The 15,652-nt window shown below is 37.9% G+C and overlaps 1 protein-coding gene across 1 annotated transcript in view; it reads right to left on the bottom strand.

Annotated features, from left to right (window-relative positions):
• Positions 1 to 15,382, bottom strand: part of NOX3 (NADPH oxidase 3) — a 37,174-nt gene extending 21,792 nt beyond the window's left edge. The window contains exons 1-6 of the mRNA XM_010211990.2: positions 15,338 to 15,382; positions 14,598 to 14,693; positions 14,283 to 14,393; positions 12,383 to 12,467; positions 4,991 to 5,136; positions 1,783 to 1,964 (exon numbers count right to left, since the gene is read on the bottom strand). Coding sequence (XP_010210292.2) covers positions 1,783 to 1,964; positions 4,991 to 5,136; positions 12,383 to 12,467; positions 14,283 to 14,393; positions 14,598 to 14,693; positions 15,338 to 15,382 — 665 coding nt within the window. The remainder of the gene's footprint in view (positions 1 to 1,782; positions 1,965 to 4,990; positions 5,137 to 12,382; positions 12,468 to 14,282; positions 14,394 to 14,597; positions 14,694 to 15,337) is intronic.
• Between the last annotated feature and the right edge of the window lie 270 nt (positions 15,383 to 15,652).

The following is a 15,652-nucleotide window of genomic DNA, read 5'->3' as shown; positions in this document are numbered from 1 at the left end:
TTTCTATTGCTGTCTACCCCCAGCCTTGAGTAACTATCATGCTTGTTCAGTACTACTGATATTGGTGTTAAATAAGTGCCCCTTTTTCATAGAAATCAGTTTCTGGCGGGTGTTCATCAGTTGGCTATGTAGATGGTCCTTCCAGAGAGAGAGAGAGATGGCAGGATGTAGTTTACAGTGGTTGCTTCCAGCTGTGCCCCTGAAGCTTAGGACTAATTAAGTGCGCCAGTTTCAGGCACACTCAAAGCCAAACTGAATGTGACAACCCCCAAATCACAAGGGAAGAGGTGAGAAAAGTAACACACCACAAAACATTGTACAAGCCTGTTATTTGCCCTGTGGTGACTCCATGCACCTCAAGGGAACAGACACATGCACACCCAGCTGACAACTAAAATGTTCCTCTGCATCTGAGAATAATTGTCTGTATATGCTTTGGAGGTGGGCAATACCATGTGATTTTTGTACAAAATAGACACCAGAAGCACATTATGATAACATAAAGGGCTGTGTCCATAGATATGAAAAGCATTACAATAACTTGAAGCTATGTGTACTCTAAGCAAGTAGTCAATAAAAGCCCTATTCTCTGGGGACTTTGCATTGCATGCATTCAGGGGGTTACTTTGGACTAACTCTAGTTTGGTCCCATGAACTGATCACTTGTTAGTACTTGGACCACATGGGAGCATTCCTGGAGACTAATCTTCAGTATAGTTTCATCCAAAAACAGTCTACGCCATGTACTCCAAGACTCTTCCTTGGTATGAGCAAAAGCATAGTAAATGAGAAGGACTAGGAGATATGATTCAAAATTGTGCTCCCTATCTGAGTTAAAATGCTAATATTGATACACTGCAGGAGATTCATAATAACACTATTAAAAATGACAGTGGGTAAAGGAGGGAAGTGAACAAGGGAAAGGAGGAAGATATTAATGGAGCCAGAAACAGAAGGTAGAAACTTTTTTTCCATAAACAGGCGACTTCTTGCTCTTTCACAGGATAACCAAGGGACTTACTGCCCCCTGAGCTTCTTAAGCAGGTGCCCCCAAACCTGCTGTCTGTCTCTCAGTGTCAGAACCAGAAACCCTATACCAACAGGACAGATGTTCCTCTTGTGACAAATAACAGGAGGAGAATCAGTGACTTGACACCCCTCTCTCTAAAAGTCACCTTTTAAGGCTAGCACTAAGCTTGAGATGTTTCTCCTAAGGTCATTTAGACCTGGAGAACTAACATAGTTTACAATACAGTGACCACCACTACTGCATACTGTATCCTTATGGCGAGAAAATTTGCAGTTCTTTATCCCAGAGTGAAAGAGCAATGAAACCACTTTACTTTTATAGATACATAGAAGGGTGTCCACAGGGACATTCGCTACTGAGTAGTTGACATGCTGTAAACTCTCATAGCTCACTTAGTCTTCTTTGTGCCTTACAAGCATTTTACAAGGCAAAGGCCTGAGCGAAAGGTTTATTCGAACCCACAAAAGATTGATTTCTAACCTGTAACAGGCCTAGCTCCCAGCAGTGGAAGTTCTTTCACTCATTCTGATCTATTGATAAGGTGCAGTTTGTGAGAAGGGTTTGAAGGAATCAAAACACAGTTTTCGCCTTCATAAAAATGGTGTCTTTAAATTTCAAAATGCTTTAATTTTGCAGTGTGTCTCTAAGCAAAGATCCCAGCAGCTTGTTAATGGAAAGAATGCTATGGATTTGAATCATGTTTCATCTCAGACTGTGTACATATACCTGATGTAGTTCATGCAGATACTTACCCCATACCATGCAATATTAAACCAATAAAGAAAATCACAAAGAGATGGTGGGTGTACCAGAACACTTCATAGAATGACCTTCTGATGAGCTCCGTGGATGAAGTCATGATCAGAATTAAAGCCAAGGTAATCACAACTCCAGTTACCCCAGCTATGGTTGTTAGAACCTCTCCTAAAGTGTTCTAGGATAAGAAAAAAAAATATTCTTGTTGTTATTAATAATATTACATGTGATGCTGAAATCCAACTTCTATTTTCAGCACAGGTACAAAACCAGAACAAGATACACAGGCAAGGCAAACATCTTTTTTTACCCTGGACATAGCATGGGAAAACACCATTCTGTTCTTTCTCCACTTAGACTTATCCCAGACACATATGTAAGTATTTGCCACCATTTATTTGTTTGGGGAGTTGAAAGGAGGAAATTACACAATCTTAGTAGTATTTTTGTCATTTTTTTCTTATGAAAAAGTGTCTCAGAAAGAAAAAGGAAAATGATTAGACAAAAGAGAAGATTAAACTTAATGCTATAATAACCAAAATAACATTAAAAACCTGTCTATTCATGTGAGGGTGATAAAAATGAAGTGCTAAGGCACCTGCAACTATAAAACATGTGGGGCTACTTCATACTTATTTTTCTGAAAGTATATGGTTTTCTTGAAATGGTGCATAAAAATGGTATGCTGTCATTTACCTAAATGGCGTATCTCACTTATTCCTCACACTTACCTAGAGGTATACTAGAGAATACTTATTTTTATAGTTAAAAATATCTATTTATATTTACAGTTTTATGTTAGTGCTGAAACATTAGTATCTTGTGGCAGCATGACTAGCAAACACCAGCACAAGTCTGTTACCTACTTCTATCTAAACCCATCAAAATCAACTGAAGGGAGGATGAAGATGTATTTTGAACATAGCAGTCAGATGCTGATATCAGTTATAAAGTGCAAATGAGAAGGAACGGCAGTAAAAATCACATACATGAGAAGACTCAAGCTAAATATTCTGGCAGAGTGTAAATGAAGTCTCCATTTGGCCTACAAAGTGTGTCTGAGTTACCAGTGCTGATGCCTAGGAAGGAAGGGACTCAGCATGCCTCCTGAAGCCTGAGCTGAGCTAAGCTGTAACATTATTCTGAAACTTACTTAATGAGGAGAAGAAAACCATGATGTTGTACTTGTAAAGTGCGCTCATTTGATATGTAAATCCTAGAGATGATAAAATTCCACCTTGCTATCTTTACAGCCATTCTCTACAGTAAAATCATTTTTTTCAAAAGTTCTCACTTGAGAGCACACAGGGCATTTTCAAATCAGTGACTAGGAAGAGTATGTTCAGATCCTATTACATATTAACAGGATTGATCTAGGTGAAGTTTTGAAATGTAGTTTTTACTACAGTGGCTAGTTTGCATCTTGAGATGAAACAAGGGAAAATGTCAAAGACACTTAGGCATTGCTACTATACGCGTACAATGCAACTGAAAACTTGAATTATTGCTCTCAAAACTTCCTTCTTCTAAGGTAGAAACAATCTTTAATTTGCTTTCCTTCATAATTTATGAATTCTAAGTGTACCTACTAAGATACAGGTGTACAATAAAAGAAATATTAGTATTAGAAGTTATATTTATAATCTTGACTGTAAATTAGGATGTGGTTGTGGGGACCCTGAGAAGTCCGGGGAAGTATTTCAGAAAGTGCTAGTCTCTTTCCTAAAGTACCCTTTAGGGTATCTGAAAGTTAATTAGCGGCCTACCACCCAATATATCACTGGGAGAACAATTAGTGGAGAAAAAAAGGCTCTTAAGTGACCTTTGAAAGAAGGTAGGTTGCCATTCTGCAGTGTAAGCTCTACTATCTTTTAGGTGAACACGTCATGTTGATGTGGCGAGAGCGAGCAGAGGGTATATAGAAAGGGCTGTGCATTTTAGTCCTCACTTGCAGTCCTGAATGATAAACCTGACTCTTTCGACAACATTAGCATCAGGATCTATGTGTTTCTATTGCTGAGACCTTTTATTTGCTTGTTTTTCTTCAAACTTAATGATTCGATTGCTTGTTTGTTTGGAAAGATGCAAAATCACATTATCTAAACTGAAAAAGAAGTGAGAAGAACAAAACAAACAAACAAACAAAAACTCAAAAAGAACAACAACAACAACAACAAACAGGACAAAATGCTTCACAGCTGAAAAATACTGTGAAGTTGTACTGATGGCTGTCCAGCCATCATTTCATTCTGTTTCTACTTTCAGTGGAGGGCACCAAGTGACTGAAAGAGGCTGCTTCTCTGTGTTTGAGTGGCCTTCATTGCAAGCTGGATATCTGGTAATTTTCCGAAGAGCAAACACAGTACATATGAGAGTCTCAGTAGTGCTTCAGACTTTCTTTTTCAAGCCCAGAGTATGCAGCAGTATCCACAAGCAAGCAAATGGCATCTATGATGGGATGTATGGTATGATGGAATAAAAAGTAAATGATCAACTTTTACACTTCTTCTATATATATGCATTGAAGAAAAAGGTCTGTTTATTTTATGAATAGCAGAAGAAAGAGCTCTGTCCATGCTATTGTGAGGTAATCTAGGTAATGAATAACTTCTTTTTTCACAACTTCTTTTTTTTTCACCCAAACTATAGCCATTTTTTAGCAGAAGTGAGGTCTTGTTTGGCCCTGAAGAACACACACCTGTGCTAGCTTCCCAGTAAACTGCCTCCAATAAGCAGCATGCCTCCAGGTGATTTTTCACATGCAATTCCTTGTATAGCCAAGCTCTATAAGTGGCAGAGCTGACAACCCCAAGCTAGGAAGATATTGTGCAACCATGGGGAGAGCCAAATATCAGCTGTAAGAGAGATATATTTGTGGGCTATTTTTTTTTTCTTTCTGAAAAGAAGTTGCTGTGTTTATTCCGTATATCAAAAGCTGAATTTAGTTTTTACAAATTCCTTGCAGAATCTCTTCTATTCATAACACCCCTGATCCGCCAACTAATTAAAATACCACAGACATTTCTTTGAGCTTAGTAACCTGAAAATTGCAGCTCTGAGTAAGTGTTCTTAGCTGAAATGGAGGTTAACCTCTGGCAGCACCTTCTTGCTCTGGTTAAAAGGCTCTGAAATACAGTTTTACTGACAAAGGAATCCACAGAGGAAAGCTTTTGAGATGAAGAAAAGCAAAAAATGACAACTTACTGTTTCATAGGTCCTGATTGGGTTCAGGTAGCTTTCATGTGAATTCTTGCCAAGGATAGAAAGCTTATTTTGTAACCCATCAGCTTCCTTCGATTGGCTCCTATGATACCGCTCTATGTTGATCAAGTGGGCAACAATATGGATGCCTGCAGGAGAGGAAGGATGGTGTAAAATGGAAGATGCCCTTATATGTGTCCACAATGCCAGAGGAATATCAGTAAGCACATTCTGAACTATTCAAAAAGAGTTAAATTAAGACTAAGTTAAGAGTTGAGAGCTCCCCATGATAAACTAGCAACAACAGGAAAAATTTATTGGTGTCTAATGCATAGCAACTGCTTTGAATTGTGGACAGGAAGGAAAGTTCCAGTGTGAAAAAACATGTTTACTGTTTACTGCTGATTTATATAGTTCAAAATGAGGTAACTAATTAAAATCCTTAGATTTTGTTAAAAATTAGGATGTGGCTTAAATGGAGGCACAGGCCCTAGCCACTGGGCTGATGGGTTATTCACTTGGGAGCTGACTTCTGACATAACCTTCAATAAAAATAATCAAATATTTATCAGCACAGGGATCACAAGTGAATATCCCAAGTCCTGAGCACCCACACTGCAAAATCAAGTTCTCATTTTTTTCTGAATCTTGGGCCCAATGAATAATATATTATTTATACAAACTGGAATAGCTTCGATAAGATGGAAGCTGAATCCAAATGGGTATAAGCTGCACAGAGATAAAATGAGCCTGGAAATTAGAAGACAGATTCAGGCCATCAGAGGAATGAGATTCTAAAATAACCTTTCAATAAACGGGATAATGGAATCAAGCAATCTAAGTGGCTTTAGGCTGAAGGTTGGTCAGTTTTATGAAACAGATTATGTGACGTGACTACAAGCATTAGAAGGTATCTGACTTTCTGACCCAGCGTGTTCTGTGTATGCTGTTATGGATTAGCTGCTGTATGCGGAACAGTCTGGCCAACATCAGACTGGAGCACCTCCTTGGAGCTTGCCTATGTGACAGGGCTCCCAGGGACTTGGCAATGCCAAGACAGGGAGATAGGATGTGGGAGACGTGGCACGAGCAGAGAGCAAGGCATGCAGATTCAGATCATCGAAATCCAAATGCCTGAGAGGTGCTGAGCTGTAGGGCTTGATGGCAGCTGTGCGGGGGCTGTGGCAATCTGTTCCTGAGCGTACGGCTGATGGATAAGCAGTATATAAACACTGTTTATGTATTTAAGTGTAACAGTACTTTTAAGTTCAGAGTTGGAAGGGAGGGAGCTGCTCCTTGATAGAGCTCCTTTCAGAGCAGATGTTTTGGCCTGGTGAGGGTGTTATCAAATCCAGCTGGACGGGAACCAAGTTGCTGCTTGACGAGGACCTGATTTCTCTGATATCTGAAAGAGCTCGCTCAGAGGTGGGGCTGAGGGGTGGCTGCGGTAGGTTTGAGGGACTGCACACAGTCCAACACCTGACCACAGCAAAGAGGACAGAAAAGTTTCCAAGGCTGGAAGGCCTGACAGGGAATCTTGGAGTGGGCTTAGGCTGAGCAGGTTTACCCTTCCATCTGGTACTGGGCAGTGACAAAGTCAGTAGTGACACTTGTGCCTTTTGCCTTCTATACATGCATGAGGTTCCTAATAACTTCCATATGATGCAAATATTCACCATAGCATTGGACTAGATGAATTTCACAGAATTTTGCTGATGTTTTACCAAGAGTTTACTGCAACGCATAAGCTGCAGGTTATGCACTATTTCTGTTCACTTAAAATCGAAGATTTGCTATAGGTGGAAGTTTAAATCTGTTTTCAAAGCAAAACACACGTTTTTAACTGTTGAAATAAACAGATTTTAGAAAGTAAATCTGCGCATTGCGAAGTTCTAATGCACAATGATGAGACTTCTGCTGTTTAGAAGACTATGAAGTCTTGCATTTTCCCCAAAGTGTGAGACTGTGATACATACAAATTCCAGCCAGGTCAGCAGTTACAGGAAGCCTAGTGCTACTCATGTACACTGAGTGTTGAGAATTAAATGAGTTGGTAGTTCCTTCCAGACTCACAGAAATCTGTGTATCTTAACAATGCTTTTGTGTTTGAATAGAAAAAAAATGGATTGAATAGACATATCTTCCCAAGAATTACTTTAGCCCAAAATTTAATTGCAAAATATAATGTTACTTTTTTTTCCCCCTAGAAGATCAGATTCCCCAGAAGATCAGAGACTTACTAGCTTAAACTAGTAAGCTTCTGCACCTAGTCTGCAGGCTTTTAAGAGACACTTCTGTCCAACAGTATTTAATCCACTTTATTGTAAGTGTTACTGCCAATGGAAACATCATCATACTCTCTTCTTTGGGATTTATCTCTTCTTCCTTCCGGAGTGACAGTCATTCCAGTTTTCAACGATCTAGGTAGAGGGTATTACAAGTGTAGAAGTCTACCAGAATGACTAAGATTTTCTGCAAACTACTCGTGGTGGCTGTTAACATACCGAGTATAGTGAATCACAGAAAAATATTAATATTCAAACTAATGCACTTAGTATGCTGGTTTACCTGGATCTCCCATGATCTTAAATATTGCCTTGAGTGCTATTAGATTAATATTTTTGATGGGTTTCTTGTGTGCCACTAGGAAAAAATGATGCAATCTAAAAGTGAATTATAGCTGAATGGTAGGAGTAATGCAAAAATCTAATTCCATTTTCAATGTGGTTCATTTAATGCGCAATAGTTGTAACAAGCTAAAAAGTCTGGCACTGGATACATTGCCATTAGCTAAAATATTTTACATCCTTAAAGCTTATTTTCTGAAGGTCCTTTACATCTGCAGTGTACAGAACTTACTAAGCATTTCCAAAATCAATATGCAAATTTCTGAAATCTGGACTTTCTACATTTTGTACATATAAGTATATATGTATATACACATGCACACCACTAAGCCATGAATGTAAAGCTTAAGTTACTATATCTTGGCATTTTCTAGTCAATCTTTTCCTCAGTCTGTATGAGGAAATATAAATTATAGGATAAGTCACGCAATCTCTAAAGTAAAGTTCTTTTTGATACCAATTCATGAAGACTGAGGATTCAGGATGTTGTTTTTAACAACATCTGGAACTGTTAAAGCACTTAACATGTGTTAATTTGTATTTGACCCTGAGATGTTCTATCTAGTCCACCTCTGAGATCAAATAAAAGGTTTTATTGGAAGGAGGGAGGGAGAAAAGGGTTGCTATTAGAGCATGGTGTTTACTGTACATGTTCTTAAATACAAAGGGATGTAATTGAATTATCTTGAAAGTCTGGTCAATTTAGCTAGTCTTATTCAGCCAATTGTGCCTTCAGTGAAGCATGCACAACTCTCATTGAACTAAACAGAAATTGCATGTGTTTATTGGAGGGCAAGATTTCCCTCTCTCTATTCTGCATGCCTGTACAGGATAATAAACAAACTGGAGTTTGCTGCTAGGAGTTAAATGTTTTGGTTAGCCAACATATTATGAGAAAATCAAAGGGCCAAATAGTGGTCTTTCTGTCCACAGTGAAGAGAGTGGCTTTGTAGGAATCTCACCAAGGCGCTGGGTCTTCTGCGCTAAGCCAGTCTGGATTCTGGTGCCACCCACTACCTTGTGACATTTCTAGTTACATGGAACTCTTCATTCGACTTCATATTGTCTTTGTGAACAGAAAAAGCACAGATGATGTTAAAATTAGGGCAATAGTCACCACACACAACCTGCTTCATGTTTTCTAAAATGGATAATGGCATCTAAAAAGAATTTGCCATTGACTAATTTGTCATCTAGCCAGAGGTTTATAATCTTTAATTTAATATAATTTTCTTCTTTGTACTTTGTAGGAATTCCAAGAGTTAAACAATTTGACTGAAAAAAGCAGTTTAATTGAAATTATATCAAAAAAGTCTGCAAATTCTGGAAGTCCAGAACTCAGATTTCAACTAAACCTCTTCTTAAGACAAGGATCTGCTTTCCTGAAAAATTATTAGTCTACACAAAAATGCATCTTAATCCCTAGATCCCTTCACATAGCTAATTCTCTATACCCACCATTAACAGTATGTGGTTGAAAATAGAAGTTTTTTTTAGTCTTTCAGCGATAGCATTTTCAGTGCTTGGCAGAAACCAAGCATATCTGGCATCACTACTGTCTTTGTTTTTCATGTTTCTAAAGGACTACACACTACTGGAAATTTTAAAGAGAAACACCATTTCAAACAGAATAATTCCAAAAGATTTCTCTTTCCATTCCCTATTCTCCCTTAATTGCTTGAGCTTTATTCATATCATAACTCAAAGACTATTGGAGCTACGCATCTGTATAATCTTCTGCAAACATCAAAGCAATAGAAGAAACAATTAGTTCTTCAAGACATGCCAATGGAAAGACAAAAGAATCCCCCCAAATACTCCTCTCTTTAGAAAATATATGGATTTGTTTTCTCATGATGTTGAAAACAACACAGTAAGAGAAATGTGTTGTACAAAACATTGTTTACTTATCTCTTAAAGATATACTTAGCTTCAATGTAATGCCTCTCAACTAAAAGGTTCATTTGAATTAGAAAGTCTAGGATGATTTGCATTGATCAAACTGAGAAACTATGATTTCATTCAAGCTGAGTTACGGGTCTATAAGGAAGATTTATTAGAGGGTGAATAACTCCTAGACAGCTCTTATCATAGACAGGCATGCAGAACTCAGGAAGCCAAACTAAGCAGAATTCCCCTTACTGAATTTTCAATGATGCACTTGATTATAGATAGCATTGTTTACTCTCTCTTTCCTTCTTCTTTCACTAGTATCTAATTATATTCCTTTATGGCCTGACCAATTAAAGCCCAAATTTGAATTTCTATTAGAGGTGATGAAAAATTAAAGCTACAGATGTACTTTTTCCAAAGCCACACACACCTTGGCTGAGCTACTTGTAGGATCCAGACAATACTAATGTCACACTATTTTTAGTATGCTATTAAATAAATACCTTGGAATAACACCACCTGGCAAGCTGAGATGAAAACATGTTGCTTTAATAACAAAGGAGTCTACAATTTTATTTTGTGAGGATAAGATTAGTGATGTGATCTGCAAATTGGTTTAACTTCTTGCAGCCACATTTAGGCTATTGAACTCATAAGGAAAGAGCTTTAACGTAACTAAGAATGACTAAGTTGCAATAGTTCAATAGGATTTGATTATGCTTTTGTGTAAAAAAAGGCAAGACAGGTAATCCTTGCATAAATAATGTGTCAGATGAGTGGAAAATGACTTATCTGTATTTACATATCATTGTAACACTTAAATTTTGTAATAAGGAACTCTATATGATTGTAGGTACCTCTTTGCTGTGAGAAGAGGAAACTGTGGTTTCCTCATACTATGTGTTATAAATACTGAATGTTTTTTATGCATTTTAAATTTAATTTCAAAACTACTGAGTTTCTGGCCCTTCTTTATCTAAAGTTGACTATAAAATGATGTAGTGTTTTCCCAGACAAGATATTTGTTTCTCACTTACTGGTTAGAGAAGCACGTTCATAAGTTGTCATGTTTTGTTCATCAGACTCTCCGGTATTTTGTTTTTTTCATCAATAATCTTATCAGCTATCTGTCCATTTTATGTTCTTTAAAAAAAACCCAGAGCTTCATTTTCTTCCCCTCTAGAATGACAGAGTTAAATAATGATGCTTTCTGTCATTTGACATCAGCTCCTGTGTCTCTGTCTTTGGAATTACTGAAGCTGTAAAGTAATCACTTTTCTGATAAACTTGCACTTCCTAAACTGTCCACCTTAATGCACTAGCAAACATTTTATATGAATGTAAAACCCCACAACCTAAAAGCTTTGACTGTGCAGTTTTGCTTTCTTTTTGGAGCATGACAAATTATACACCAAATAGAAGTTGGTTAATTTACATTCCTGGGTTGATTTGTTAATTAAAGAAGCAATGTTGCATTCTGTAGGAATCTGCTTTATGCTGAAACTGAACTCTGATAAATGAATGGACATGACAGATTAGCAAATCATTGTAATGCATTATAAGAAGCAAATTCTCATCCCCCTGCCTTCCCCTTCAAAAGCTTTACAATGGTATATAGAAAGGACAAATTTTAGTTGTTGGATCACAATGGCATTCCTGACTCCATATACTTGTCTAACTATGTGGGCACAAGAGTATCATATACATGCAAACAAAAGCTTCCTACTTCTATACAGAGAAAAGAATATTGGAATTAAGGTCCACTCTGACAGCGGCAGAGGAGGGGAATGTTTATGTTACAGTGTATTGTGCTGTGAATAACTCTGATAAACTCATTTATCTCCTTTTCCTTTTAAACCAATCGGCTAACTCCCTTTGATATCTTTGGTTATAGAGTGACTATAGAACATGGGACTTCTCTAAGCATCTGAAGGTGCCCAAGATCAGATAGATGTTTTCAGAAATACAGGCAGAGACCACAGTCAAATGTCAAAATGTCCTAAGAGTAGTGAACTTTCTGAAATATAATTACCAAAGAGAACAACACCCTCTGTCCCAGCTACCCATCTTTACATGTTTACGTCCTGCTATCCTGCTACTGGCTTTTGTTCTTCCTTCTCTGCACATCCTTCCTTCCCTCATTGTATCTCCTCTTCCCCTCATATTGTCTAAATTCCTTCTTGTTCCAGTCCTTCCAGTTAACCACTTGGGAACAGGAGAGTACTAAGTTCTGTTCCCAGCCAGACCAGCGAACAACTCTAGCTCAGTAAGTCTGCAGGACAAACCCAACAGTCTGCATTTTTTCCCTCAAAGGAGTCATTAGCTCCCTGAATTCCTCACCTATTTTTCCAAAATTTTTAAGACCTTAATGTTTTCGAGATAACTACTTGTTTCAAACTTAGATGAAATTTTTTATCTGGATTGAAAAGTTTTTGAAGCAGGGGTTGTAGGTGTGGACAGATGAGCAGCATAACTTACAAGTGTAATTCCCTTTAAGAAAATCAGACTACAATGCCAGATCTTCTCTCCAGACATCTACTCCCAGGGGTTTAATAGAAGTTTTTAGTACTAGATGGTAAGAGGTCACAAGCTGGCCAAGATAACAACAGGGCAAATAGTAGTTGCTACCCAAGCAGAAAGTTCATCAAGTGTTGGGAAAAAAAAAAAAAGGCATAAATGATTGATCATATGGAACCTTATTTATATATATATATATAATATTATATATTTATATATTTAAAGTTGCAGTCAGCAAATGATCACACTAAAGTAGCACATGTGTCAGAGCTGATGGGGATTACAGCATTAGGCAGAATCACTGTGAAATTCAAAACATTTCAAAGGCAAAGAAGAAAAAAAAAAAAAGATAGCTTACTTGCATTTACAGCTATTCCATAGGCAACCATCTTATGAAATGCGATGTTTTTGTCAAGTTGTCTCCTCAGTGCTCCTCGACAGCACTTAGTGAAAAAGCAAAATTTGTTTTGTATCATTCCTATTTACAACTCACCCTTTGGATAGGAGAGGAGTTCAGTACATTTAAAATGAAGGAATTCAGGGAAAATTTTGGTTTAGCCGTATCTTTGGGACCTAAGCAACTATTTTCAGTAACTCCAGGATTTCTTAAACCTATTCAGCCTACATGATGGCTTAAAACCAGATTGCATAAAACTTTGCTTCAGTGAGCTGTAATTCTGCGTAGTTTATCTGGGACGGGGATTAGCTCATTTGCTGATGTAGAGGTGCTGGAGCTGGTTACATACACAGCCTGGCTGGGGCACCGCTGTGGGCAGCTCAAGTCCCTTTGCACAAACACAGTTAAACTGCTGGCAAAGGTGGCTCTGCACGAAAACACTTTGGCTGCTTTCATGAAATGCAAACCCCAGGGAAATAAGGTTGTCTAGACCTCGGGTGGTTGCATGCTTACATGTTACTGAGCCACCCTCCCCTCGCTGGACTCATGCAACGGCTGCTCCGAGCCATTCGTGGGCTGTGGTGAGCCAAAACTAACACACGCTGCTGGCATCACGACAGCTCTTGCTGAGCTGCTTCAGACCCTGAGCCGCGCTCTTGGCATCTGAGTTGCTCACTTGGCCTTGCAAGGCGTCATGCCAAAGATCCCTGTGTTTATCCACACTGCTTCCTAGCTAATAAATCTTCCTGGCAGGCAAATGCAGGTGGGTGCAGTGCTGAGACCCCATGCATCTCATCAGGGCAGTGGGTTCAGTGCTGCCGCTGGCCACCCTGCAGCCATGCAAGCTCCTATGTACCATGCTTTTCAAGATGACAGTATTGGCCAGAAAGACAAAATATTGATTATATTCAAGAAAGCTTTCTATTCTCTAAGTTCTTACACAGCACATAACTGTGTGTACAAATACTTATTGTTAATTTATGCATTGATAAATCCAACAAGCCTTTTCAGAAGTCCGGAGCCTCTTTCCTTAAACTTCTGAAAAAGCTTCCGAATTCAACCTGTTATGTTGAAGTCTAAAGTTTAAGTCTAAAGAAAGAAGAGCAAAACTGAAAAAAAATAACCAAGTTACCAAAAAAACAAAAAGGGGGGGGGGGGGAGAGAAATACATTCATGTTGTGATTTTGAAATTCCTGTTGTTTTTTGAGTTATGGAGTGACTGGTGACTTTTTCCCCAAACCCTGACTGTAATAATTCCCAGTCAGCTGAAGCTTTAGCTAAGCAGAGCTAAAGCCTTGAGCACTTCCTATGTGGAATGCTGCAGTTTAATATAAAGGTCTCTGAACAGATGACTACTCAATTACAAAAACACATGTATACAAGAAGGGGAGGAGCTGAAAGGTGGCCATGCAGCCACTCAGAAACAAGTTAACAGAAACAAGCTTAACCATGCTCCTTTTCATCCTTATGGCACTTTTAGATATACATTTCCTCACTCTGGTTTTCACTTTGCAGCTACACAGGATACATATTTTCTCCATTTGGCTAAGTTGCATTCTTATGTTCCCTTTTTGTAGCACCTCACTTTTCACTTCATGACACCATGCTATGCAGCGGTTGACAAAATCAATGTTGCGTTTAGAGTACTGTGTTAGACAAGCCATTTGTTCCTCTTCAATCATGAATATCTGGGAATTTAAACAGTAATAAGTAGGCAGTAGGATACAGACTTCGCTGTCAAAAATTAAAATTCCTTTGAAAATGTTTGATATAGACAATATTGCTGAACTGTACTGTTAAAAAGAGAAGGATAATATGACTGATAATATGAAGGATAATATGATTGAGAAGTGGTACTTACAGTGCTTACTCCTCGTAAGAGTGAAATTAGGTTTCTACTCACTGGTAACAGGATTAGCATGCAATTAAAATTAAGGCATGTTGCAGAAGCTCTCGCCCAAGCCAGTGTTGACTGTACATATAGCAATATGAAGAAATTAGATTACAAGTTTGGAATAGCAAGACCAAAAGAAAGGAAATATTATATTAACATAATATTCTTATATGTGAAAGTTACTGAAGCATCAGGAAAATTAATATAATGAAAGACATGGATAAAATCACACTATTCATATATTCTCCCTGTGGACCCCATTACAATCTAACTTGTACTTACTCCCAGCATAATCCGTGTATAAAGGTAAGCATCTTCCTCTTCATACCAGTGGAAGGTATCAATAAACAAATACAAATTCAACCCCAACCACACCACCTGAAAAACAGGCCAAAGATTAATGACAATATTTTTACTGCATGTAAAGCTGATTATGGTTATAGTTTTAAAATAATCTGAGAGATACATGAAAATCAGTGTACAATGCAGCTCTTGATCACAGATGATAGAAATCATAAATGCTTGCTTGAATGAGGCTGTCTTTTAGAAAATGTGGGGTTATACCCCCACATACCCAGTAGAGGATGTAGATGACATCTACTGTGTGATAACTAAGTTGATTTTAGAGACAGGACTTAGCTTGGTCTCTGAAAAGCTACCAGAATCTAAAATTAAAGAATTTCAGAAATGAAGGGAATTAGGAGCTGGGTAGGCCTGCCCTCCTATCCCTGTTCACCAAAGCAGCCGAAAATAATTCAGAATACAATGTGAAATACAATTCCAACTCTCTGTTCACTTTATCTGAGGGCTAAACTACATAGACTTAAAAATAATTAAAAATAAAACAGTAAAACTTTAAATTGTTTTTAAGACTAGTTATAAAAATGCTGCTGAATATTTTATAGCAAGTTTTACATTTAGCTTGGGAGTATTACTGTAAGCAAACCATAAAATGTCTTTTAAGCAAACTTAAAATATTTATATATGTCCAATTACTTTTTTTTAATGCTAAAAATACTCACTAGTAACAGGACTGACAGTTTTTCATTTAAAATCCAGCATCCCATCTTGAATGCTTCTTCCTGTGCTAGCAGCAGCTCACTCTTGCCTTCCAGTGTAACCTGAGGTCTCTGGCCATTCCTCTGGCTTTTCAACTAACTCTTTTGTCTTTAGATCTTAATGAGCACCTAGTGAGAGCTCTCTCTAGGAATTTTCTAATTAAAGACTCCCTGACAAGAACAGATCACCTAACAGACATGTCTTATGACCTAGGCAAATAAAATGCTGGTCATTGTCCAGTGCTTCCTCTTTTCAAAGTCATTTCTCAACAAATAAGA

The sequence above is a fragment of the Tinamus guttatus genome, unplaced genomic scaffold (genome assembly GCF_059628265.1).
Source record: "Tinamus guttatus ecotype Peru unplaced genomic scaffold, ASM5962826v1 Tinamus_guttatus_pri_ptg000063l, whole genome shotgun sequence".
Taxonomy (NCBI): Eukaryota; Metazoa; Chordata; class Aves; order Tinamiformes; family Tinamidae; genus Tinamus; species Tinamus guttatus.
The sequence above is the reverse complement of the archived record's forward strand: the minus strand, read 5'-3'. Positions and strand labels throughout refer to the sequence as shown.